Genomic DNA, 25,411 nt, shown 5'->3' with positions numbered 1-25,411 from the left:
ACCTCCTCCCCTGAATGAGCCCCGCCCCCCCGCTTCTCTGCCCCCCCCCCCCCCCGCACCAGCTCACCTCCACTCTGCCTCCTCCCCTGAAATCGCTGCCCCGCTCTGCTTCTCCACCCCGCCAGGCTTCCCGCGAATCAGCTGTTTGATGGGAAGCTGGGGCAGGCTGAGAAGCAAGCGGCAGCTTCCTGCTCAGGCCCAGGGAGGCGGAGGTGAGCTCGGGCGCGAGGAGGACTGCCCGCGCCGCAGCAGGTAACCCGGGGCGGGGGCACAGGGGAACCATTCCCCACCCCAGCTCACCTCCGCCACCCTTGGCCTGAGTGGGAAGCCGCGGCCTGTTTTCAGCCCTCCCCGGCTTCCCGCCGAACAGCTGATTCGCGGGAAGCCGGCGTGGGGGCGGAGAAGCAGAGCGGGGCGGCGTATTCAGGTGAGGAGGCGGAGCAGAGGTGAGCTGGGGCCGGGCATGGGGCGGGGAGCTGCCGGTGGGTAGCTTTGCACCCACCAAATTTTCCCCATGGGTGCTCCAGCAACGGAGCAGCCAGGGAGTCGGCGCCTAAGGCGTCACTTTTGATGCGATCAGTGGGGGAGCGGCCGCTCCTCCGCTAGCTACTCTCCCCCGCCCCTAGGAGCCAGAGGGACCTGCTGGATGCTTCCTGGGAGCTGCCCTGGGTAAGCACCGCCGGGAGTCCCCACCTCGCCCCCCCGTAGGCCCTCCGGCTCTTAGGGTTGGGCACCCACTACGGTGGCCCACGAGACCCTCCTGCCCGGTTCTGGGGGCAGACAGGGGAGGGGGGTGGATGGGGCAGGGGTTCTGGGCGGGGGGGGGTCAAGGAACGCGGGGTGGTTGGATGGGGCAGGAGTCCTGGGGGGTGGGGGTGGGCAGCAACCCCCTCATGGGGTGAGGAGGGAACCTGTTGTTAAGATTTTGGCAGCTCATCACTGGATATACATCAGTGTTTGCAAAACCTGAGCAGATTTGCCACACGCTTCATATAAACTAATTGGTAAAGATAAACAGTAAAAAAGTTTATTGACTACAAAAGATAGATTTTAAGTGATATTAACTTATAGGCAGAAAGTCATAGGCAAAAGGAAAGAAAATATAACTCAGTCTAAACTCTCAACCCTATTAGACTGGGCAACATCTAAATTAAGCATTTTTTTTCACTCCACTGGATATTGCAGTCCATAGTATGCAGTTTCACCCTTGAAATCTGGGCCAGTCCCCTCGGTTAGTCTTCTCGCTGTCCTTGTTGCTTGCAGCATAGGTGGGGATAGGAGAAAGGCCAAGCATGGGGCCCCCTGTCATCTCTTTTCCAAGCTGAGCAGTCTGTCTTTTGAATCACTCATATGGAAGCTGGGTGATGGTCCTAATAATTTTTGTTACCTTTTTCTGTACTTTTTCCAGTTCTAATATATTTTTGAGATGGGGCGACCACACCTGCACTCAGTATTTAAGGTGTGGGCATTGGTTTATATAGTGGCATGATATTTTCTGCCTTATTATCTTTCCCTTTATTAGTGGTTCTGAACATTATCTTTTTTTGGCTGCCACTGCACATTGAGCAAATGTTTTCAGAGAATGATTCCAAGATCTATCTAAAGTGGTATAGTTGGGATTATGTTTTCCAGTGTTCATGACTTTGCATTTATCAGTACTGAATTTCATCTGCCATTTTGTTGCCCAGTCACCCAGTTTTGTGAGATCCCTTTGTAATGTTAGGATATAGATATTCAGGCCTGTCTGTAAAGGCCTATACTCTAAGAATTTAGGTGTACTCTTATCACTTGGCTAGTTATAGAGGTACAAAAGAGAATCAAAATCACTGTCTGCCAGTGTAAGGGCCTTCGCTTACTGTGACAGTCTGAGGCCCTGTTCTTAGGCTAAGGCCTTTGGCTAAGCAACAGAGGCAGCCATAAGCTGGGAAGCAAACGGTTACATCCTCACATTCCAAACTAGTCACATTGAAAGAAGGTGCTATTGGGCTGTTAGGCACTATCAGGACAGGATTGTATTCCTATCACCTCCAGAGAAAGGGAAGTGCCTAGAAAATGTAAAAGGAAACTTAGTTTGATAGCATCCTGTCTGGCAAGAACTCACTTATCAATAGCTGGGATGTGAAATCCTCACTTCTGTATTGTTTTGTCATTATAGTTCCCACTTTGCTATTGTTTGTATAATCTCTGTCTGGTTCTGTGATTGTTTCTGTCTGCTGTATAATTAATTTTTCTGGGTGTAAACTAATTGAGGTGGTGGGATATAATTGGGTACATAATCATGTTACAATATGTTAGGATTGGTTAGTTAAATTTCAGGAACATGATTGGTTAAGGTATAGCAAAGCAGAACTCAAGTTTTATTATATAGTCTGCAGTCAATCAGGAAGTGAGGGGGTGAGCGTGTGGGTGTGTGAGATGGGAACAGGGAATGGGGGTAAGAAAATTGGAATCATGTTTTGCTAAAGGGGGAAATGGGAACAGGGAATGGGAGTAAGGAAATTGGAATCATGTTTTGCTAAGGGCAGGAATGGGAACAGGGACACGGGTGTAAGGCTCTGTGGTGTCAGAGCTAGGAAGGAGGACACTAAGGAAGGAAACTGGAATCATGCTTGCTGGAAGTTCACCCCAATAAACATCGAATTGTTTGCACCTTTGGACTTCGGGTATTGTTGCTCTCTGTTCATGCGAGAAGGACCAGGGAAGTAAGTGGATGAAGGAATAAGCCCCCTAACACGTAACTCTTCAGTCAGCTATGGACTTAACTATCTTGAATTATTTTGTATCACCTGCAGGTTTTGTCCCCTCACTGTTTACCCCTTTTTCCAGATCATTTATGAATCTGTTGAATAGGACTGGTCCCAGTACAGGTCCCTGGGAGACACCGCCATTTACATCTCTCCACTGTGAAAACTGACCATTTATTCTTAGACTTTGTTTCCTATCTTTTAACCAGTTACTGATCCATGAGAGGACCTTCCCTCTTATCCCATGACTGCTTACTTTGCTTAAGAGCCTTTGGTGAGGGATTTTATCAAAGGCTTTCTGAAAGTCCAAGTACTGTATCAATTATATCACCTTTGTCCACGTGTTTGTTAATTGCCTCAAAGAATTGTAATAGAGTGGTGAAGCATGATTTCCCTTTACAAAAGTTGTGTTGACTCTTCCCGAACACAAATTGTGTTCACCTATGCATCTAATAATTCTGTTCTTTACTATAGTTTCAACAAATTTGCCTGGTACTGAAGTTAGGCTAACTATCCTGTAATTGCCAGGATTGCCTCTGGAGCATTTTAAAAATCAGCATAACATTAGTTATCCCTCAGACACTTGGTACAGAGACTGATTTAAGTGATAGGTTACATACCCTGTTTAGTAGTTCCGCAATCTCATATTTGAGTTCCTTCAGAACACTTGGGTGAATGCCGTTTAATCCTGGTGACTCATTACTGTTTAATTTATCAGTTTCTTCCAAAACTATCTCTATTGACACCTCAGTCTGGGACAGTTCCTCAAATTTGTCACCTAAAAAGAATGGCTCAGATGTGGGACTCTCCCTCACATCCTCTACAGTGAAGATGGATGCGAAGAATTAATTTAGCTTCTCTGAAGCGGCCTTCTCTTCTTTGAGTGCTCCTTTAGCACCTCAGTCATACAGTGACCCCACTGATTGTTTAGCAGTTTTCCTGCTTCTGACTTCCTTTCAAAAAATTGCAGTTCGTTTGTCATTTGCTACTTGCTCTTTTAAAAAAACAACAACTGTTTTTGGCCTGCTTAATTATACTTTTACTCTTGACGTGCCAAAGTTTTAGGCTCCTTTCTATTTTCCTCAGTAGAATCTGACTTCTAATTTTTAAAAGATGTCTTTTTGTTTCTAACCACCTGTTTTACTCTGTTGATTAGCCATGGTGGCATTTTTTTTTTTTTTTTGGTTTTCTTACTGTTATTTTATATTTGAGGTTTATGTAATTTGAGCCTCAATTATGGTGTTTTTTAAGAAGTTTCCATACGTTTGCAGGCATTTCGCTCTTGTGACTGTTCCTTTTAATTTCCACATAACTAGCCTCCTCATTTTTGTGTAGTTTTCCTTTTTGAAGTTAAATATTACTGTGGTGGGTTTCTTTGGTATTTTCTACCTTAGAAGGATGTTAAGTTTAATTATGTTATCGTTGCTTTTACCAAGCAATTCACTATATTCACCTCTTGGACCATATCCTGTGCACCACTTAGGACTAAATCGAGAAGGGTCTCTCCCCTTATGGGTTCCATGACTAGCTTCTCTGAGAAGCAGTCATTGATAGTGTCTAAAAATTTTATCTCTGCATCCCATCCTGACGTCACATGTTCCCAATCCATATCGGGATAATTGAAGTCCCTCATTATTACTGGGTTTTCTGGTTTTGTAGCCTAATCACCCTGAGCTTTTCACAATCACTGTGACCACCTTAGTCAGGTGGTTGGTAGTATATTTCTGCTGCCGTACTGTTATTAGTCAAGCATGGAATTTCTATCCGTACAGATTATGTGGTATTCTTTGATTCATTTAAGATTTTTACTTAATTTGACTCCATGCTTTCTTTCACGTATAGTGCAACTCCCCATCAGTGTGACCTGCTCTGTCATTCCTATATATTTTGTACCGTGGTATTGCTGTGTCCTGTTGATTTATCATCATTCCACTGAGTATCTGTGATGCCTATTATATCTGTATCCTCACTTAATACCAGGCACTCAAATTCACCCATCTTCACATTTAGACTTCTTGCATTTGTATATAAGCACTTACAAAATTTGTCAATATTTAGTTGTCTGCCTTTATGTGATGTAATTGTTTCACTGTTTCTCTTCATTTCCTACCTGTACTTTGTCAACTTATAGCCTCTCCCCTTTACTAGGATATAGAATATCCCCTTCAATAAATCTTTCGCAAAGGGATGTGTCTGTCTAAACCATGTGCTCCTCTGCACCTGTCAACTTTCCCCCAGCCTTTAGTGTGAGAACTCTTCTGTGGCCTTTTTAAGTTTACATAGCAGCAGTCTGGTTCTGTTTTTGGTTCCATGAGACCATCGGAGTGCCACATTTCTTACTATTCCATCCTGGGCTTCCTGGTCTAGTTGAATTAGATGACTGCAGAATGTAATTCATGTAGTAACATTTTCATTGCCCTTGGAGCATGAAATTGTTTGAGCTGTGCCAAGCTCCTCAAGAGAAACTCCAGCTGGCTTTTTTATTTCTTGTAAGTGTTGGTGAGGATAAAATAATCACAAAAATTTACAAGGCTTGTATGATCATTGATTAAACTGAAGGTCCATTCAGTGTGGTAAGATATCATATAATATAGTGCACAGTTAATTTAATTTCATATTTTTCATTATGAGTATACAGATACTTGACCTGAGTTTTCCACAAAGATAATGAGTGAAAATCAGCTAAAGTGAAGACATTGTCTAAATAAATGAATGTGCTTTGCCTTTAATTCATTTAGTTTTAGCAGACTTATAATTAAACCATCTGAGCAGGAGCTATGAAAGGTATCTAGGTAAGCAATCATTCATCTTCATTCAGACCCACTTAATGATATGTGTGACTCACTGTTCATCAGACAACACAATAATGAATCGCTCTCTGAAGACAGATAAATAATAGTGACTGAAGAGTTTCTTGGTTCTCACTATTCAGAATTTGCAGTTAGATGTTAGGTGCTTAGATAACTACAGTGATAGGTGTGGTATTAAAAACTAGGAGGCATGGTTGTATAACAGTTAAGTAGTATATTAGATAGAATGGATATATCGGCTGCAGCATGTGTTGGGGATAGTATAAGTCCTCTGGGAAGATGAGGAAGCAGGTTTGAGAAGTTAACAAATTAAGCACTCGTGCCATGAGTGTGACCTGCCAAAACTAGAATTTGAGTGTATACAACAGTTGGCCTCAAATGAATATCTGATACCAGTGACAAGCTGTGTGGTTTTGTTTTATTGTTTTTTTCCGTGATATAACTGTAGGGCTTCATTTTGTTTGCATAACTAGTGGAACATCAGAAGGTCCAGCTGTAAACAGTGTGTTTTGGACAAAAACTGTTGAAGAAAGTCAGTTCTGTTATGCATGGATGATCTGAAAATGCTGTTAGTAAATGTAGTAGTTTGTCCGAGGACTGCTGGGGAGGAAGCGGGAACATTGTCCCTTCTCATTGTAGAACTATCTTGCAAGAGAAGTCTCACTTTTGAAAGACTTGGTCTAGAAAAACCTTTTTACTTATACCCGTGAAAGTTTATTAGCTAGGAACAACACAACTATTTCTGCCCCAATGCCCCTTTTCTACTCTATCAACTACCTGCTTCTATACTAGTTAACATCTCTGAAGAATTACTTTTATCTCATGTTTCCTGTGGCCCTGAAACATTGGCTACATTGACAATAGAGATTCCATTGTGGGAGGGGGGAAGAAAGCAGCAGCCCTATAAATCACCAATAAGAGTAACTGAAAATTATTTAAGATAACAGGATTAGTTTCATGTTCTAACTGTGAGGGGAGTAAGCCCCTTGTGCTGTTAAATTCATTGAAGTTCAATTATCTAGAATACAAAAGGAAATATAATAAGATATTGAGATTTCCCAAATGGGATTTCTTCTTTAGTTTGATGATTTAGAATTTGCGGCGAGATTAATATGACTAACGTGAACCAAGCATCTCTCAACATGAATCTGTCCACACACTGAAGTTCAAGACTGGGATACAACAGTTTTACTATGCAATTAATTCTGCTTTGTCTGGGTCAGCTTCTATGATTTAAACAGTTGTGTGCTAACTCCTGTATTTCCCTAGCCCATAATTGAACAGTTCTTCCTTTCATACATTTTTTAACCTAATTATCCTTAAATAAATCAGTTCACTTACTCAGTGAGCTCCCTAGACAAAAGTGTGAAATCCCACAAACATTCATTATGGGTTTAACATTCGGTGTAAGTGATATTGCTTTGGAAGGAATGAGTCACATTTTATAGAGTATGCATATATTATGATGATTACTCCACGAAAGCTGTTTTGCAAAATAAGGTTCAAATTGTGCATATTTTTCACGTAGTGGCTGTTTTAGTATTGTGTATAGATTTAAAAAAAATCTAATTGTCTAAAGCCATGCTTTAGGGTTGTCTGATTGCTAAATTAATCTCTTATCACAAGTCTCATTGATCTTCTGTTCGAGCAGCTGAGAGTGATTTATGTATGTCAACCTTTCAAAAATTTATTACTGGTAATAAAGCTAACTGGGGTAAGTGCCAGGCTATTCTAAGAGACAATCCATGCTCTGAAGTATTTTATTTTGTCAGATGTGGTTATTGTTTGAGTATGTTCTTGTGACAGAACTAATGAAATTGCTGGTGAGTGAGACAAGCTAGGTTCATGAGGTATACTCTTACTGGTATGAAGTTAATGACACTACTGGGAAATTAGAACATTGAGGTTTGACTTTTAATATGATGATCAGAATTACTCACGTTTTCTAGCCATTAGTACGTGGCATTCTTGAATCTGATTATCTGTATGTGATGATACTAAAAGTGAAAAACCAAAAAACCTAAAATGTGGTTACTTTAAAAACATCTTGTAACTCTGATGTACAATTTATTTTTTTACCAAGCACAGTGTGCTCTACTGGTAGATCTTTGTTTTTCAAGTTTTTATGAGGTTTTTCTTAGCCTTAAAGTAATGCAGCTAGTGTGCATGACTAGATATGCTTTGTAGATCCCTCTGTACAAAAGACACTTGTAAGCTTAGAATACTTAACTTTCAAAAGATTGTGTGATTAAGTCTCTGTATGTCAAGTGAATTCCTTTGAAGCGTCTTATAAATGTGATTGTTCCTCTTTCAGTGATCTAAAGAGGAGGCTATATGTCGCTCCCTTTAGAATTTCCTCCCCCCCATGTGAAAATGGTAATATATCATGCATGAATATATTTAGTCTTATAGCATTACTTTGTTTTGGAAAATAACAGCATTTTTAGGGTATGTCTACACTGGAAAAAAAAATGTGTTCTTAACTTAGGTTGGCTAACCAAGGTTAAGAAGAAACCTGGGTTAGGAACACACCTTTTAAAATAGCATTGTAGCTGGAGTAACATGGGCTGCTTAGCCACCTAAGTATCAACCCAGGGGTCTCGGCATGTACATATTTGCAGAGGCTAGCCTGAGCTGCTTCTGTGCTACCATGGCTATGCTGCTGTTTGTAGCACGTTGGCGTGGGTACGTCCAGGGCTGGTGCAAGGATGTTTCGCGGCCTAGGCGAAACTTCCACCTTGCGCCCCTCCCTCCCTTGGCCTAGGGAGCCATGCGGCAGCTCCCCACCCTCCCCCCGCTCAGCCCGGGGGGGCCGTGCGGCACCTCCCGCCCCTCCCTCCATCCCTCTGCCCCGGGAGCTGTGCAGCAGCTCCCCGCCCCAGCTCACCTCTGCTCTGCCTCCTCCCCTGAGCACACTGCCCTGCTCTGCTTCTCTTTTTCCCTGGCTTGCGGCGCCAAACAGCCGATTGGCGCCGCAAGCCTGGGAGGTGGGAGAAGTGGAGCGGTGGCGACATGCTCAGGGGAGGAGGCGGAGCAGAGGTGAGCTGGGGTGGGGAGCGGTTCCCCTGCATGCCAGCCCTGCCCAGTTACTTGCTACAGGTGGCCCTCCCCACACCCCCCTGCCCCAGCTCACTTCTGCTCCACCGCCTCCCCAGAGTGCACTTTTGGCCACCTCCAAACACTTGGCGCCCTAGGCAGCTGCCTAGTTTGCCTAGTGGTTGCACCGGCCCTGGGTACGTCTATGCAAACTATGAATCATTTCCCTAGCTCCCAAGTATAGATGTTGCCGAAGGGTACGTCTACAGTGGTGCAGCTGCACCTCTGCAGCACTTCAGTGCAGACACCACACCAACAGGAGGGCTTCTTCACCAGATGTGCTATTTCCTTTTTATTTCTAAAGGCTTATCTACAGTGCACATGGAGTTATTTGGGAATAGCTATTCCCACATAGCTCCGGGACACTTTTATTTTGGAATAAGGCTACCTTGTTCCTGTTTAGTATGGGTTAAGCTAAACAGAAACAAGGCTGCTTTACTCTGGAAAAAGTGAGTCCATGCGTGGAGTTATTCAGGAACGGTTTTCCCTGAATAACTACATGTATAGGCAAAAAGAAAAGGAGTACTTGTGGCACCTTAGAGAGTAACAAATTTCTAAGGTGCCACTAGTACTCCTTTTCTTTTTGCGAATACAGACTAACACCGCTGCTACTCTAATACATGTATAGGCAAGCGCTAATGCTAGGAATGGCAGTCCATAATGATAGGATCTATTCAAGTTACATTTTTAAAAACTAGCTCGTTTAAAGGGACAAACTTGAATATCCTAAAACTGCCTTAAAATATTTTTCTGATAAAGCCCCCTTAATTGGTAAATCCTGACATTTATTTTTTAAATTAATTTTGTTTTGAAATAATTATCTTCTCTTTGTTGTTGCTGCTGCTGCTTTTAGAAAGGGACTTTTGAGGTGGGTCTGAGTGTAATGCCAAACCTGCTCAAGACAACCAGTCAGCTGCTGCTCTTTTCCCCCACCCCCTCATGTTTGACTGCTGCCATATCAGCTTCAGACTTACTGTTGCTGTTACTGGTACACAGGCCCTTGCATGAGCTCTGTCCCAGAGCAGTACAGGAGAGTAGTGAATCATCATGCTAATGCAGTGTTTCCCAAACTTTAGAAAGCTGCCTTCCCCCCTTCAGGAAAAGGAAACCAATCTCTCACCCCTTGGAGACTCCTCCTGTCCTTTGGGGAAACAGCATGCTACTGCATGAGATCAGGCATGCAACTGACAAAACAATGAAACTGCTTTCACACTGCACAAACTGCTGTCAAATGCACAAAGTAAAACTGAAAAAAAATGGAAGAAGAAAACTACTATTCTATCAGTTAGAGTAATCCTGGAAGTTTATTACTGCAGTATGTACCAAATCTCCCCCCCTCCCCCTTTCCTGTTTCTTTAATCCCATTATACACTGTTGCATTTTGGCTCTGTAAATGGTGCCAACTTGTATCATTGCTCCAGCTGTCCTAGGTTGTTTTATGTAGTAAATCTGTTGGGAGGGTTATCAGATCTTTGTATGATAAAGCAGAGATGACTTAATTTGTATGCTGTTGTATCACAAAAACAATATAGCATGCTTATCATATATGGAATTAAAGTAATTACCATTAAAGCTGTCTTTGCATCAGTGCTTCCTAGAGCCTACAGATATTGATGGCTTGGTAATTCAAGTAATAAATGAAAACGTTATAAGTCTTTATGGAAGTCTGGAATAGGCATTATCAGTATAGCGTACAAAAATGTATAGCATCCTCTGGCAACTCTGAATTATTCTTTAAAAATATATATCTTGCAAAGGCATGAAAAATCCTTGACAGTAGAACAGTGGCTCAGTCAAACTTTAAAATTTATTTTTAACTTTTTCAGAGAACTAGTTTTTATATGGTGTTTTCATAGTTTTGATGTTTGATTAAAAATGGAAATGCTTGCTTTGATTAATTGTCATATTGATTTCAATTCTGAATTAAAAAACAAAAAAAACAAAACACAGCCCAACAGTCCCAGCAGTAACTACACAGAGCCTTGAGATTGTTAAAACTGCTGAATCATTTAGGAGACAGCTGAATTACTGTATAGTATAGGGTTGACAAGTAGAGAGACTACACTGATGTTCTAGCAATTTAAGGTTTTGATTTTTTGTTTTACACTGGCAAAGATACAACCGTCACAATTTAACAATAGTAAAAAAAGAATAGTTAAGTAGAATTGAAATGGAAAGAATTACTTTGAACTGAAATAGAAATATTTGAATTTAGCAATTAATTACAGTAAGCTGACGTAAAGTGCATTTTTAATGTACTATAGGCAATTGTCCACAAAGATGCCTGAAACAACCATGTTTGCTTGATCTGGGTGGGATTTATTTCGCAAGTAAGAATTTTAATTTAATGTGTATTGGCTAAGAAAACTAGTTGTCTGTAGGGTCAAGGTACTGACATCAGAGGCATTTCTGAACAAAGATGTTGCAGTTGGTGGGTGGATGGCACTGCTTTCAGCTGTTGTATGAGCTTGCATAAATAGTATCTCAACTTTAATCTTTCGGGTGTTCAGAGGTAGTGTGCATATTTCCATTTAACCCCTGGACACTTGCCGGCATGTATGACCCTTTAACAATTCCTGCCCCTCTGTCCATCCTTGGCACCTTGGCTCCAAACAGTCTAGGAGTAAAGCCAGTAACTTTGAAGTTGTAACTGTGTTGGCTACATCTATTAAGCAAAAATATTTTCATTTAATCAATACAAGGTGTCTCTTATGTTTCCTGTGTAATATGTTGATCATTAGTGAAATGTAATTCACCTCCCCAGTACGAGATGTTTTCTTTCCTTTTGTGTGTGTTGATCAATCATGGTAAAATATAGGGCAAAATGAGAACTGAAAAAGATGGTTAATGGACTTTGGCATCAAGAGTAAAACTTGCTTTGTTTTGTTTTTTTTTGCAAAAAGCAATTTTTTTGCAGCATATTTCAGCAAAGAAGAGTGTGGCCTTGACTTGTATTTTAGGATAACACATCTTTTAAGTAGTTCATCTATTAAAAACTGTTGAAATATTGGCTCTTATCTTAAATTTTGTGAGTGAGAAAAGGGCAGCCAGGGCCCAATCTGATTAGAGCCTTTGGGAGCTACCTCAGTATAATGACTGATATGTCTTCTGCAGTCCTACAAGCTTCCTGTGTTTCATGAACTGTAGTTGGCAAGGTACTTTATTGTGGCTTGAATATCTACTTCTGTCAGTAGGGAATCATCTGTCAACCTTCGTGCAATGATATTTTCTGCTAATTCTATCCCAGTTCTGGACTTTTTTTAGAGGTGAGGGAGGCACTTGGACTTTGGAGGTGCTTTTTTGACTAGCTATATCTAATTCTCTCTCTCTTTGGTATAAATTTAATCATGATCAGACACCACCATGGGAAAGTAACAAACACAAAGGAGGGCCAAAGCAAACTGGAAAGTGACCTGGATACATTTAGACAAATAGAGGCAACAGGAAGATGAACCTTCGCTAGTAGTAGGCTTGGTACACACTTAAAAGCTGTGTTGGCATAGCTTGGAAATAAAAAGCAAAACACCCCATACCAACATAGCTATGCCAACAGAAACCCCAGCATAGATGGGCCTATGTTGATGAAAGAGGGCTTGTGTGACATAACTAACGTCATTCAGGGAGGTGGTGTTCCTAAACCAACAAACTCCTGTATGTGTAGGCTTAGGCTACGCTGACATAGCTAAACCAGCATAGGCTCCATAGGGTAGACATACCACTAATGAACGTAAAGCCTTACGCACAGGGAAGGAACTAAAGGGATGTATAGAAAATGGGTTGAGCTAACTAAGCAGAAACATGATTGTCTTAAAGCAAATTTTTTTCATCGTGTGTTAATACTCTAATATTCCTTTTTCATGTTACCCAAGTATTAAAGTTCCCTCAGAAAAGGTGTGAAACCTGCCCAGGGCGAGATGGCTCATCCAAGGAGCTTTACTTTAAGTGTTCCAGAATCAAGGAAAGCTTGAGCTACTGCTCTAGTTTGTGGCTGAAGTAACTGAAGTCCATAGAAATATTCTAATAAGATAACTTAAACTGCATCTTAAGCAGTATTGCCTTATTGAACAACTTTTAATTTATATTATTTCTTATATAGCAAACTTTGGCCTGTTCCATTTTAACGGCTTTGTTGAGCGAGTTCTCAAGTTCAAGTAAAACCAGCAACATTGGACTAAGCATGGAGTTCCATGGTAACTGCAAACGAATATTTCAGGTAAAAAAATAAAATAAAAATAACGTATGCTAATTATATTTCTGATAAATAGAAATGTTAATAAAGGAAAACTTTCATGCACCAACAAATGCATTAACGATTATGGTATGTGCAAAAGTCTCCTGTATATTAGAAATTAAAATCAATTCCTTGTTTAGTAAACATCTTAGTAATGTTAGGAATATTTGTTTCAAAAAGTGTAATGCATTTTTGTCCATTTTATGAATGTAGATCTATGAATCTATACACAGTACGAATCTTAATTCCCTGTCTACCAATAACAAATAAAACTAATACTCTTTGGAACAATGATAGTCTTAAATATAGCTTTGGTTAAAAGCCAAGGAAAGCCATGCATTTAAAAATATTATTGCAGATGGTGCAGTCTGGTTGTCTCAGATGCATTGTTTGGCTATGGATAAACGTTTTTGTGAAGGCATAGCTTTAAGTTCTGTGACTGTTGTGGAACAGCTTATCAACTTCTTCCATGCCAAAGACCAAATCCCTCCTCCTCTACCAGTTGTCAGAGAAATGTATGACCAGTTTTTTTCTCTTAATGACAAATATTTATAATTAGTAAGATTTAAGCTTTTTTTTTTTTTTAAGTATTACATTGCATAGGTAAAGGCCTTGTTTCTGTTCAGATATAAGAAATGTTCAAAGTTAATGAAAGAATCTCAGATTTTGTAAAGAAAATTTAATTTTATTATTTCTCACTATTTGCCTGATCAAGAACTTCTTACTTCATGAATGGGAGACTCCATTAATAGTACGCGTATTCTCCCTAACACTAGGAAGGTGACCTTCGGCAGATCTTCATGCTAACAGTGGAGGTACTACAGGAATTTAGCAGACGTGAAAACCTCAATGCTCAGATGTCTTCAGTGTTTCAGCGTTATCTTGCACTAGCCAATCAGGTCTTAAGCTGGAACTTTCTTCCTCCAAATTATATCCTTTTAATGTTTGAACCTTTGCTTCAGCTAATTAACTTCACCTGTACTTGGTAACTGGAGTGTTTGAAAAATGTAACGTTTAGAGAATTTTTTTTCAAGTGGGGGTAATTTAGACCTTTTTGCTATGCACTCTACTGGTCACTCCCATATTTGCTCATATTTACTATATACACACAGTGTTATTGCTGTTTTCTCTTTAAAGTTGTAAGTATTTGTCAGAAGGGTAAAATTAGCTCATAGAAACAGCAGCTAGTTATGGGCTGCTGGATTGTCTGGCAGATTTTGGGATGGTGCAGAGTGGAAACTTTCATCTACTGCTTTAATGTGAGACTAGGCAGAACCAGCAGGGATAGATCAGAGCCCTTGTTTTGCTTGTAAAGCTTCTCACTGTGGATCTCCTTCTCGCCACCAAGAAAAGGAGAGGGTGATGTAGAACTAACACCATCTAAGAATTAATCCCTCTGGCTTCTTTGGGAGCTAGAAGAGAAGTTCTATACTACTTTTTCCATGGGCAGGAGAAAAGCATCTTAGGATCCCACCAAGAAAACCATTTGTCAGCAGACAGGCAGAACAGACTGCACCTGGTACACTTCCCCTTCCTCCTGACAACCTACAGGTTGCTTTAAGACAGTCCCTTAGCCCCTCATTCCTCTGTGTGATAGGTTGCTGATCTTAGGATCCCAAAGAAGTGGGAAGAGATTAAAAGGGTAAAGAAGAAGGGAGGGACTATAATGTGGGGACTGAAAGGGGAAGAGGCATGGAGGGAGGGGGAAGGAATGAGAGAAGAGAGATGCCTACACACACTAGAAGAGAGGAATAAAGATGCCCACATGCACATATATAGACTAGAAGAAAATCAGTGTAGATATGGTAAACTGCATTTTGCATTTATCCAACAAAGAGTTAAATGGCAAAGCTTCACTGCCAGGGGTGACTTTTATCCCTGACTCATAAAGCTGTTTTAAATCCTTTCAAATCCATTTGCATCGAATGACATACACTGCAAAAAAACTCAGATGTTATACCTGGATCCTCTGTAAGGACTTTTATTTCACTCGCAGAAATATTGTTGGTTGTGGGTGATAAAAACATGTTGTAGGGGTTGTTTTGGCCCTGATTTCTGGGATGTGTGTACCTGCTGTACAATAGATAGTAAAAGTGAGATTTCCATGCTTGAAAGTGGACATTCTTAAGGTCTTGTCTGGAAGGCTGAGTTCGTATTATGACCCCTAAAGTTATAGGGAAAGTACCATGATTTAAAAGAAAACACCCACGTGCAGTTCTGTTGAAAACCACTGAATTCAGACTGGATTAATGGGCCATATTCAGCCCTGGTGTAACTCAGCTAAAGTCAATGAAGTTAATACAGAGATGAGGTTGGTCCAAGGGCTTTGAAGACTGATTCTGGAGGCCAACTGCTGAATGGGCTGAGGTTGTGTAAGGAAAATTTGGGATTTGAAGAATATTGGATATCTTTTGGGATCACCTGTTGCAATTCGACAGTGTCCACAGAAGAGGGACATCTCTATGCTGTCTTGTGTTGTGAGTTTTCCCACTGGTGTAGCTTTACCTCAGTACAAGACCCTAGTGGAGATGAATACCACAGCTGGAAACTGGGGTATGCTGCACCACCAGTGCAAGTCATAATTTACATGAGTGCTGTCCATCTGCACTGTGGGTTTGAAATGATGCAGTTACATTGGTGCAACTACACTGATGCAAAGAAAATTGGAGAATTAAATTAGTGACCTAGCTTACATTTTTAGCTGTATGTAATCAGAAAATGGCTTGTTCTGTGCCAGTAAATAGGTGTTAATTGAAACAGATAATCAGGCCTTATCACTGGATTAGTACTAGCAATATTTTCAGTCACTTGGATACTTTCAAGAAACAGTAGCTGGTAAACTGTATTTTTATAATCAAAGGGAAGAGAGAATTAAGTGGGTTTTTTTCCCCTCTGCTGGGCATTACATTTTTATATGAAAAGCATATTTAGAATCATAATTAAATTTTATTAAGAAAACATTAAATAATTCCACCAGCGTAATGTCTTAATCTTTAATTTAAAAAAAATGTGACAGTTGGCCATAGGTCTTGAACATTTGGTCCCCAGTTGTTCGGCCTGAATGTGACTGCACTTTTAATACATCAAAATACATTAAATGAAACTTTAAAATTTTTGTAGCAGATGTTCTCTTCATTCTCAGACAGCAGACCTCAGAAATGGACTTGTACAATCATCGGGTGTGTGTGTGTGTATGTTGCCATAGCATTTTGTACTTCCCTCGGCAAAATACACTGGTTATTCCTGTGTTCATCAAGGACAGACTGAAGTTAATTTGCAGTAGATATCTGTTATCTCTAGTTAAATGATTATTGCATCTTTAAAAGAAGTGGCAAAAATGTGATGAACTCAATACTAATCAAAGAGAGTTTTAATCTTCAAGGGTCATATAATTTAGTGTAATCTCTTAAGAATTGTATTAAGACAAATTACTTTTAGTCACTGCCTAAAAGTGTTCATACTGTAATAGGATGCTCACTAGTTTGCTTAGCTAAATGCTGTTTCTCACATGAAGCATCTGTTTGTCACAGATGGCACATGGCAGCATCATGGTTAAATTGTAGTACTAGTGATGGCAAGAGCTGGTTTGTGAGATGCTGCTTCTTCCATCTCACTTTATAACATGCAGACAATCTATCAATTGTTATTTTTATCCATTACCTCCATGAATACTATCTACACAGTAGTTCACCTGGTGTTTATGAATGCTTGAGACATTTCTTGGCAGTGCTAATTGTAAATTATGATAACATAGAATTCCTATTTTTTGCTAAGAATGTATGGCAGTCTGCAGTGGTATGTTGGCTTCTGTAGCATTGCTTTTTTTGGTACTGATACAGCATTGTTTATTAGCATTGTTTTGTTTACTTGGATCAAGCTGGTTCTGATCACTTTTTTTTTTTTTTCCTTAATTTTTAAATTGACCTCGGGGGATACTGGATAACTCAGGACTAGTATTGTGCTGTATATCCATCTCTTTCATAAATTTGCCTCTGCTGATTCCCACTCTGGGAGCCACATATTATATCTAAAACATCCCATTTCAGAGCTATATACCATTGGCCCATGTGTATCTTGACATATGCAACTAAGCTGTCCTTCGTGGTCCCCTTGTAATCCATCTCTCTCATGAAATTGCCTCTGCAGATCCTCCTGATTTCTCTACAGTAAGTCACGTGCCTTAGTTGCAAGTTATGAAACCACTGACAACAGTAAAATCATGAGGGGCCTGACTTTGTGATTTGTCCACAGATCCAAAAGTTCTTGAACAGAGAGCATAAGATTTTTGTCGTCCTGTCTCCCCCCAAAATTGTGTTCATTTCTTTGTTAGCAAATTCAGCCATGGAACTTCAGACTCATTAAGACACAGATTTTTATAAGTTTTAGTTAATAGGTTTAGTTTAAAGTTTAACAATAGTTTAGCTAGTAGTTCTACAATAATGATTGCTTTAGTGCTACTTTTTTTGTTTGTTTTAGATTTAAGGTCTGCATCTTTGGAGGGCTTGGGTCTCTTCCATAGTGAATGTTGAGATGGGATCTGGGTTAAGACATCTGCTTCTTTTTAGTAGCATAATGGTGCAGCTATTTAGCTGATTGTCATAGTTGCCTTCAATAGAGCTATGGCAGTTTACACCAGCTGAGAATCTGCCTTTGTCTTTAATGGTTCAGCATGCCTATTGCCTTAAATGCACAAGTGAGGGACATTCTCCTTGAAACTATTCGGTGGTTTTTATTCCTTGAGCCACGGTAAGATCTTTAAAGGAGGCTTTAGCACTCCGATCATTGTCTCTGAAGACAGCTGGAAACATCTATCACTAAATCTAACAGAGCAGTCAGAGAACCAAATGGAATGCTCTAGAGAACATTGTCCAGAAGAAACCACCATAAGAGGCCCTAACTACCAGGAGAAGAGAAGAGGCATGTAAATATAGCAATTGTATGTGGGCAAGACAAGTAAGGCCTGGTTTAACCCCCCCCCCCCCCCCCAAATCATTGTGAGCCAGTCTGTGATCTCTGAATTGGTTGTTTTCAGCTTAAGAAGATCTCCAGGGAGCCCAGCATGAAAAGAACAACCATTCAACATGTGTGCAGAATTCTCCACAGCACCACAAATTCACAGTGCATTCCCCTGTATGCCCCAGCCATGACTAGTCTTGATATAGTGAACTACCCCACACCTGAACCTGTTAAGCTGACTCCAGAGACAGCTGAGAGTCCAAAGCCAGGTAGCCAGTCATATGGCTTGATGATGATGTAGGAGTTCCTGGTAGTGGGAGAGGCTCTCTCCCATTTGGTCTGGCACAGTGAACTGATGATGTCAACTGGATGGAAAGTGTGTAAAACTGTCCAGGTAGGATTTCTGCTTTGCAGTCAGTGGTGGAGTCCATCCCATATATCCCTGAACAGTGCTCGGTGTGGCATTTGCTGTACATTGTTGGTTGGTTTTTTGACTGCATTCAAACACCGAGTGTTAGGTGGAGGAACATTGGCTAGGACTAGGAATCATACAAGTTTTGTTGGTTTCAACGTGCCTGTAATAATGAAATGATTCAGCTGTGTGTCCACTAGTATAGTGTGGGCAGAGTTTAACCAAACTGGGGCACAATATTCTCCAATTGAGTAGCAGAGAGTTAAGCCCTGAACTATGTAGAGTTTGTGTATTGACTCCAAGTGGGCCCTACCACTTTGTTCAGTAGACAATCTCTTTTTTCATCTTCTGAGCTATTTTAGTGAGATGGTATTTGTATGTAAGTGTGCAACGTAGGGTGACCCCTAGATTACACTGACTTGGAATCCTGTGCCAACCATGAACCATTCAAAAAGATGTTAAGCTCAAGTTGGCGCTGAGCATGGTGTAAGTGGAAGCATATTGACATGGTCTTTGATATACAGTAGGACCTCAGAGTTACAAACTGACTGGTCAACCACACCTCATTTGGAATGGGAAATATGCAATCAGGCAGCATAAGAGACCAAAAAAAAAGGTGGGGGAGAGGGCAGGGGAAACGGTACAGTCCTGTGTTAAACGTAAATTCCTAAAAAAAAAAAAAAAAAAAAGTTAGCCAAGCAGATTGTCAGTGTACATGAACTGCCTGGAGATTCCATATTTAGATTGAGTTGCTGGACCATAAAGAGAGTTCAACCAATGCTACAGAGGGTGGATGCAAAGAAGTGCCAAAGTGGTCATAAAAATAAGAGGCTGTCAATCTCAGCACCCTTGGGTAAAAGCTGACCAGACTTCAGCTCTGAAACCAGGCAGTTAGAATTGCTTTTTGAAGGTCTATGTACTTTTGAGTAAGGCATGTGGTCTGTGGTCCTGTGTTCAACTTAAGTGTTAATCCTGTTAATAATGTCTCAAGAGATACTGAGCAGAGTGTGAGAAGGGAGGTTCAGATTTCATGAATTTTAAACATAACTAAACAAAACTTAAACACCATATTGAAACTGAACTCAGCCATAATTAGTGCTTCATCACTTGGGTTTTCCTAGACATTTTGTTGTAAACTATATAAGACGTAGGACATAAGAATGGCCATACTGGGTCAGATCAATGATCCATCTAACCTAGTATCCTGTCATTTGACTGTGGCCAATGACATGTGCTTCAGAGGGAATGAACAGAACAGGTAATCATCAAGTGATCCATCCCCTGTTGCCCATTCCCAGCTTCTGGCAAACAGAGGCTAGGAACACCATTCCTGCCCATCCTGGCTAATAGCCATTGATGGACCTATCCTCCATGGATTTATCTAATTCTTTTTTGAAATCTGTTATTTTCTTGGCCTTCACAACATCATCTGGCAAAGAATTCCACAGGTTGACTGCATTGTGTGAAGAAATATTTCCTTTTGTTTATTTTAAACTTGCTGCCTATTAATTTCATATTAGCTTAGTTCTTGTGTAATGAAAAGGAGTAAATAACACTTCCTTATTTACTTTGTCCACACCAGTCATGATTTTGTAGATCTCGATCATATCCCTCCCCTTAGTCATCTCTTTTCCAAGATGAAAAGTCCCAGTCTTATTAATCGCTTCTCATATGAAGCTGTTCCATACCCCTAATTATTTTTGTTCCCCTTTTCTGTACCTTTTCCAATTCCAATATATCTTTTTTGAGATGGGGCTACCACACCTGCACACAGTATTCAAGATGTGGACATACCATGGATTTAGATAGAGGCAATATGATATTTTCTCTTATCTATCCCTTTCCTAATGATTCCCAACGTTCTGTTAGCTTTTTTTGACTGCCGCTGCAGATTGAGTGGATGTTTTCAGAGAACTCTCCACAGTGACTGCAAGATCTCTTTCTTGAGTAGTAACAGCTAATTTAGACCCTATCATTTTATATGTAAAGTTGGGATTATGTTTTCCAATGGGCATCTGCCATTTTGTTGCTCGGCCACCCAGTTTAGTGAGATCCCTTTGTAACTCTTCACAGTCTGCTTTGGACTTAACTATTCTGAGTAGTTTTGTATCATCTGCAAATTTTTCCACCTCACTGTTAACCCCTTTTTCCAGATCATATATTGAACAGTACTGGTCCTAGTACAGACTCCCGGAGGACGCCACTATTTACCGGTCTCCATTCTGAAAACTGACCATTTATTCCTACCCATGTTCTCTCTTTGCCAACAAATCATGTTCATCTATGTGTCGATAATTCTATTCTTTACTACAGTTTCAACCAATTTGCCTGGTACTGAAGTTAGGCTTACTGGCCTGTAATTGCTGGGATCACCTCTGGAGCCTTTTTAAAAAAAAATGGCATCACATTAGCTACCTTCCAGTCATCTGGTACAGAAGCTGATTGAAATGATAGGTTACATATCACAGTTAGTAGTTCTGATTTTGCAGTGTAGTATCTGAGCACCTTGAATACGTTAATAGATCTTGCAGTGCCTCTGGGAGGTAAGGAAGCAGTTTTATCCCCATTTAAAAAAAGAGGAAATGAGACAGAGAATAAAGGCCTGACTTTTCAAGGTGCTGAGTGCACACAACTCCAGTTTTGGCACCTCTGAAAACTGGGCTGTAAGTGACTGGCATACAAGAAGTCTGTGTCAAAGCTGGGAACAGAACCTAGGTGTTCTGAGTCCAGTACCTCACCTGCAAGGTAATTGAGCCTCACTGTTAATTATGCTGTCCTGGAAAAAGTTTAGTATTTAAAATTGTAGGCTGATTTTTTTTTTTAAAGCAGAATATGCTAAGCATTCAAACATGGGCTTTCCTCATTTTATTACCTAAACCCCACCTCCCCAAAAAAGTCAAACATGAAAGGCTTATCCTGTACGGACTTACGAGGGTTTGTAAGATCCCTCATAGACTGAGAGTCCCTTTCACATAGGGACCAATCCCAGTCCGTCTGTGTATCAGTGTTAGTGAGTTGTTCTCAGATCCTGGCCATGTGCTTGGCATAGTTTCAAACGAGAAACAGTCTTTAAACTCTAAATATAATCAGTATACTGGCATTACAAGGTTGTACAGCAGACTGCCAGCTGTTAGATTCTATTTAAATTAGTTAATTATCTGTAAAACATATGTATAGGAGTACTTCTATTGTACTTGAAACACTTTTTCTCCAAACAAGTTCTAAAGCTTGATTAAAATGACCTTTGAAACAAATATCTCATAATACACAAGATCATCCTCTCCTGCAGAAACACCAGTGGGAGAAATCTGTCAGAGGAAATCAAAGCATTGATTGTGAACTACTCCCCTATTGTGTTGGGAAGAGGCAGGGTTTGCTTTCACCTGGAATAGGCTGTGGGGACCCACCACCAAACCTGGTGGATCTGCGGAAGGCCCTGAGCTACAACACTTGCTCTAATCCCCAATTGCTGCCCTCAGACCATGGAGAGGTTTTGTGGAAAAGATAATATAGCCCCACCTCTTGAGGGTCAGAGGGGCAGCAGTGCATATCCTGTCCATTCCCTACTCATGGGCTCTGGACCCACAGAGTGCCTTCCACAGGGGAGTCATGGAAGTTGGCTGCGCTGCAGAGAAGGCTGACCTATGTATAGAGCTGGAGGTTAATGCCACCTATTGTATGTTGTGTAGATATTCATTAATAGTAAGTATATCAATAAAAATGTGTGTAATTGTAAGTAATACTTAGAGCATATATAGTTTGAAAATCATTTTAATTTCCCAGTGATTGCCCTTGTTTGAAAACATGGTTTTATTTCTCTAAGCTGTAAAGACTATGCTCATCATGACATTGGTGGGTGCATACATAAATTGGGATGAGAGGAACCAATGTAAGCTAAATGAACCCTTCCAAAACAATGCTTCAGTATGAACTGCAATTGTTCTCTTCCAGCAAAAGCACCTGTGAATACATTTGCCTTACTGTATGTCATGGCATGAATGAAATTTCTACATTATTATACTTCTGAGCACAATTTGAGACTGTTCACTGAATAATCTTGTTTCTGATTTTAAAAGACTTCCAGCTTCTGTAAGAATCTCTGTATTTTACATTATCTCAGTACAAAGTTGAATTTCCTATTGGTTGTTTTCAATGTGCATTTTTGTGGTATCACCAGTGATCTGTTTTAAGGATATGCTCTTTAAAAAAAAAATTAATTTAAAAAAATTGAGTTAGTTTTTCTGTGATATTATAGGGTGGTGCAGTGGCATTTTTATTTTTAAACTATATTGCTGTCTGAACTCCTGGAAAAAGTATTGCACAACTTAGTCATATTTCTATTGCTTTAAGAGCATTGACAGTCTTCAAATTCATTTTTGATAACAATGTTACAAAGCCAGCATTTATCACGGGTAGCATCAGAAGCTGCATGTGCAATATCAAATTTCATACCCATTTTTCAGCCCTGCTGCAGATGGACCAATGCTAATAACAGTGTAAACCATAGCATAGACCAGGAATTTCACTGTAGTGTTCCTGAAGCAAGTGTTTATGACACTGTGATAAGCATGCCTGAGCCCTATCTACACTAGCAATTATACATTTACTAGCACTAGTACAATGACATGTTCTGGAAAATGAGCTCCAGGTTCTCTGCTGTAGCTGCAGTCTCATTTTGGATTGTTTCGTGAACATATACGTTATTTCACTTACAAATCTTCTATTGTCAGATGTGTCATCAGGCCATTAGTATGAGATTCAGTTCTAAAAATAACAGGATATGACTACTAAATACTGAGGCTTGTTAAAATAGTGACAGTAAACCAGCCCTTCTTTCATTCCAAATTAGGTGTGTATATGTAACTGGTCCCATTTGTAAATTAGACCTACTAATGAGTAAATTGAATCTCTAATCCTCTTATGGTACTTCTATATTTCATATTCATTTGGTACAGAATTAAGGAGAAGAGTACTTTTACAAGTAAAGAATAACTTATCTTGCTGTATTTTCTTCATCAGTTTACCGTGGGTGGAGAAAATCATTCATAACTTACTGTACAATTTAGACTACTGCTAAGTGCTTTGAAATGCACCTGAGAGTAATTATAAAGTTTTGGTGAAGGATTGTTATTTCTTATAATAACTTACACCAATATTTTATTTTCATCCAAAAAACTGAAATACTTTCATCGTCACTTTATAAAAATTCTTAAGCTTTTATTTATATTCTCAAATATAAATGAGACCAAAAACTCCGTTATCTTATATTTCTGTATGAAATAATCTATTGTGTATCTCTGAGTCCATACTGTTCTCATATACATTTGGTAAATTGGTATGTAATGAAATTCATTTTGTATTGAAGTAGTATAAAAGTCCTGAATTTTTTCAATTCATTATATGTTGATTGCAGTTCTGGTTATAGTGAACCTCCCACTTACAATGAAATTGCTCTGTGGAAAAAATTACTTCACTATACGAGGGTTCAACTGTGTATGATGGTGGTGGGGTTCTATTTTGGTTGCTGTCGTATGATTGGAGTCACTGTGGTACTCATGATGTCTCCTCAAACAAGTGGCAGTAAAAATGTTGCGCCCTGCTTTATGCTCACACTTTTGTTTATGCCACTTATTTTATATTTTAAATTTCCCACTTGCTTACTCTTTTGAATAATGTGATCAATATGAGTACAGCTTATTGACATCTACTAGTGTAGTATAAACTCTGTCTAGAACTTTGCATATTTTGAGAAATCTGGAGTATATATGATGCCTTTAACCACATGTAGTATTATGTGTTGCGTATTCTCAATGTCTCTCTAAATATTTATATACTTTAGTATAATCATAGAGTGACACAGAGTGCAGTGGATTTACATGTTTAAGTGTTTTCTTGCCTCTCTGGTTATCCAGCACTCTAACATTTGCAGATTTCCATGCTTATAATTTAATGTTGAGCAATTAGATGGTTCTCTGCAATGAATTCATAGATGCAGTGTGTGTCTTGGTTTCTCTTTTAAGAACATATGCTTAATAGAACAATGACTTGTGGTGCCTTATGCTTTTATTCTTCCTAGCATGATAAAAAAATGTAGACTAATACAGGGGGGAACATATTTTCATTCTGTGAAGCATATTTGGCTATTTAGAAAAATAGGATATATGTTTCAAAGAGCTATCTTTAGCAATCATAAGGCCTTTATAAAAGCTGCCAGGAAAATTTTTTAGAAAATGATTTCCTATTTTGCATAAATTTTAACACCTGTTAATTGCGGTTGCTTTTTTCCCTTCTCCCTCGTCACATTAGATATCCCGGTTATCAAAGTGATCATATCACTATGGTATGTCTCATAATTATGATCAAACTGTTATCTAACATTCCTGGAGCATTCTTTTTTTCAATACTTAATACCTTTTATTCCTTGGCCTCATGCATGAATTATGCTGTGTATGTGGAGAGGCTTAAAGATTGTTTCCATTACATTCTTTCTGAATGGATCCTGTTGTATCTAGGATTTTTTTTAAAGGCAAGTAGGAATGTTATTGTTGACCTTGACACCAGATAACTGGGCAGACATTATATAGCTATGTTTGAATCCTCACAAAATGTGATGCTAAAGCCAACAGAGTTGTGGCGTGAAACCCTCCTGGACATCAGAGTTATGGAGCTTTTCTTTACAGTAAGTCTCATTCTTCTTCAACTTTCATAATACAGGTCACAGAGAAGCAACTCCTTCCTCCTTTTAAAACATTATTGTTGGATTCTTCCTTTTGTACCAGGTAAGACTAATTCTGTTAACATCAATTTTTACCCTAGCAAGTTTCTAAGGTGATGGTGGACTATTGATTTTCTTGTCCTATCAAGTGATCAACATGCTTTGCATGTAAAGTATCTTAAATTATTTTTCTTTTAAAAATTAATCATGTATTCATTTCATATCTTGGGCATATCTATTTGCCAGATGAAATTCTGAGCATAATGAGTGAGCAGTGTTATCAGATACCTTTTTAGCTAAGGTGTTGCCGCTCTACAAATATCAGCTAAACAATAGGTTTTCACTGCTCCTGTAACACTTTGCTCAACAGAACAGTTGAAAACTAGCAATATCTTTGCATTTCTCCATCCAAGTTTAGCATAAAACTCCATTCATTATAAGCTGGAT

General features: G+C 39.7%; 1 protein-coding gene across 6 annotated transcripts in view; it reads left to right on the top strand.

Moving 5' to 3' along the window:
- XPO4 (exportin 4) overlaps positions 1 to 25,411 on the top strand; it is a 126,870-nt gene that overhangs the window by 52,599 nt on the left and 48,860 nt on the right. For 5 of the 6 annotated variants that reach the window (XM_073339801.1, XM_073339775.1, XM_073339820.1 and 2 more), the window contains 3 exons: positions 12,747 to 12,863; positions 13,658 to 13,811; positions 24,816 to 24,928. In XM_073339801.1, the coding sequence (XP_073195902.1) occupies positions 12,747 to 12,863; positions 13,658 to 13,811; positions 24,816 to 24,928 (384 nt within the window). The remainder of the gene's footprint in view (positions 1 to 12,746; positions 12,864 to 13,657; positions 13,812 to 24,815; positions 24,929 to 25,411) is intronic. The other variant, XM_073339810.1, reaches the window with a different exon arrangement.

Source organism: Lepidochelys kempii, chromosome 1 (genome assembly GCF_965140265.1).
Source record: "Lepidochelys kempii isolate rLepKem1 chromosome 1, rLepKem1.hap2, whole genome shotgun sequence".
Classification (NCBI taxonomy): Eukaryota; Metazoa; Chordata; order Testudines; family Cheloniidae; genus Lepidochelys; species Lepidochelys kempii.
Note: the sequence above shows the minus strand (reverse complement) of the source record. Positions and strands in the feature narration are given on the sequence as shown.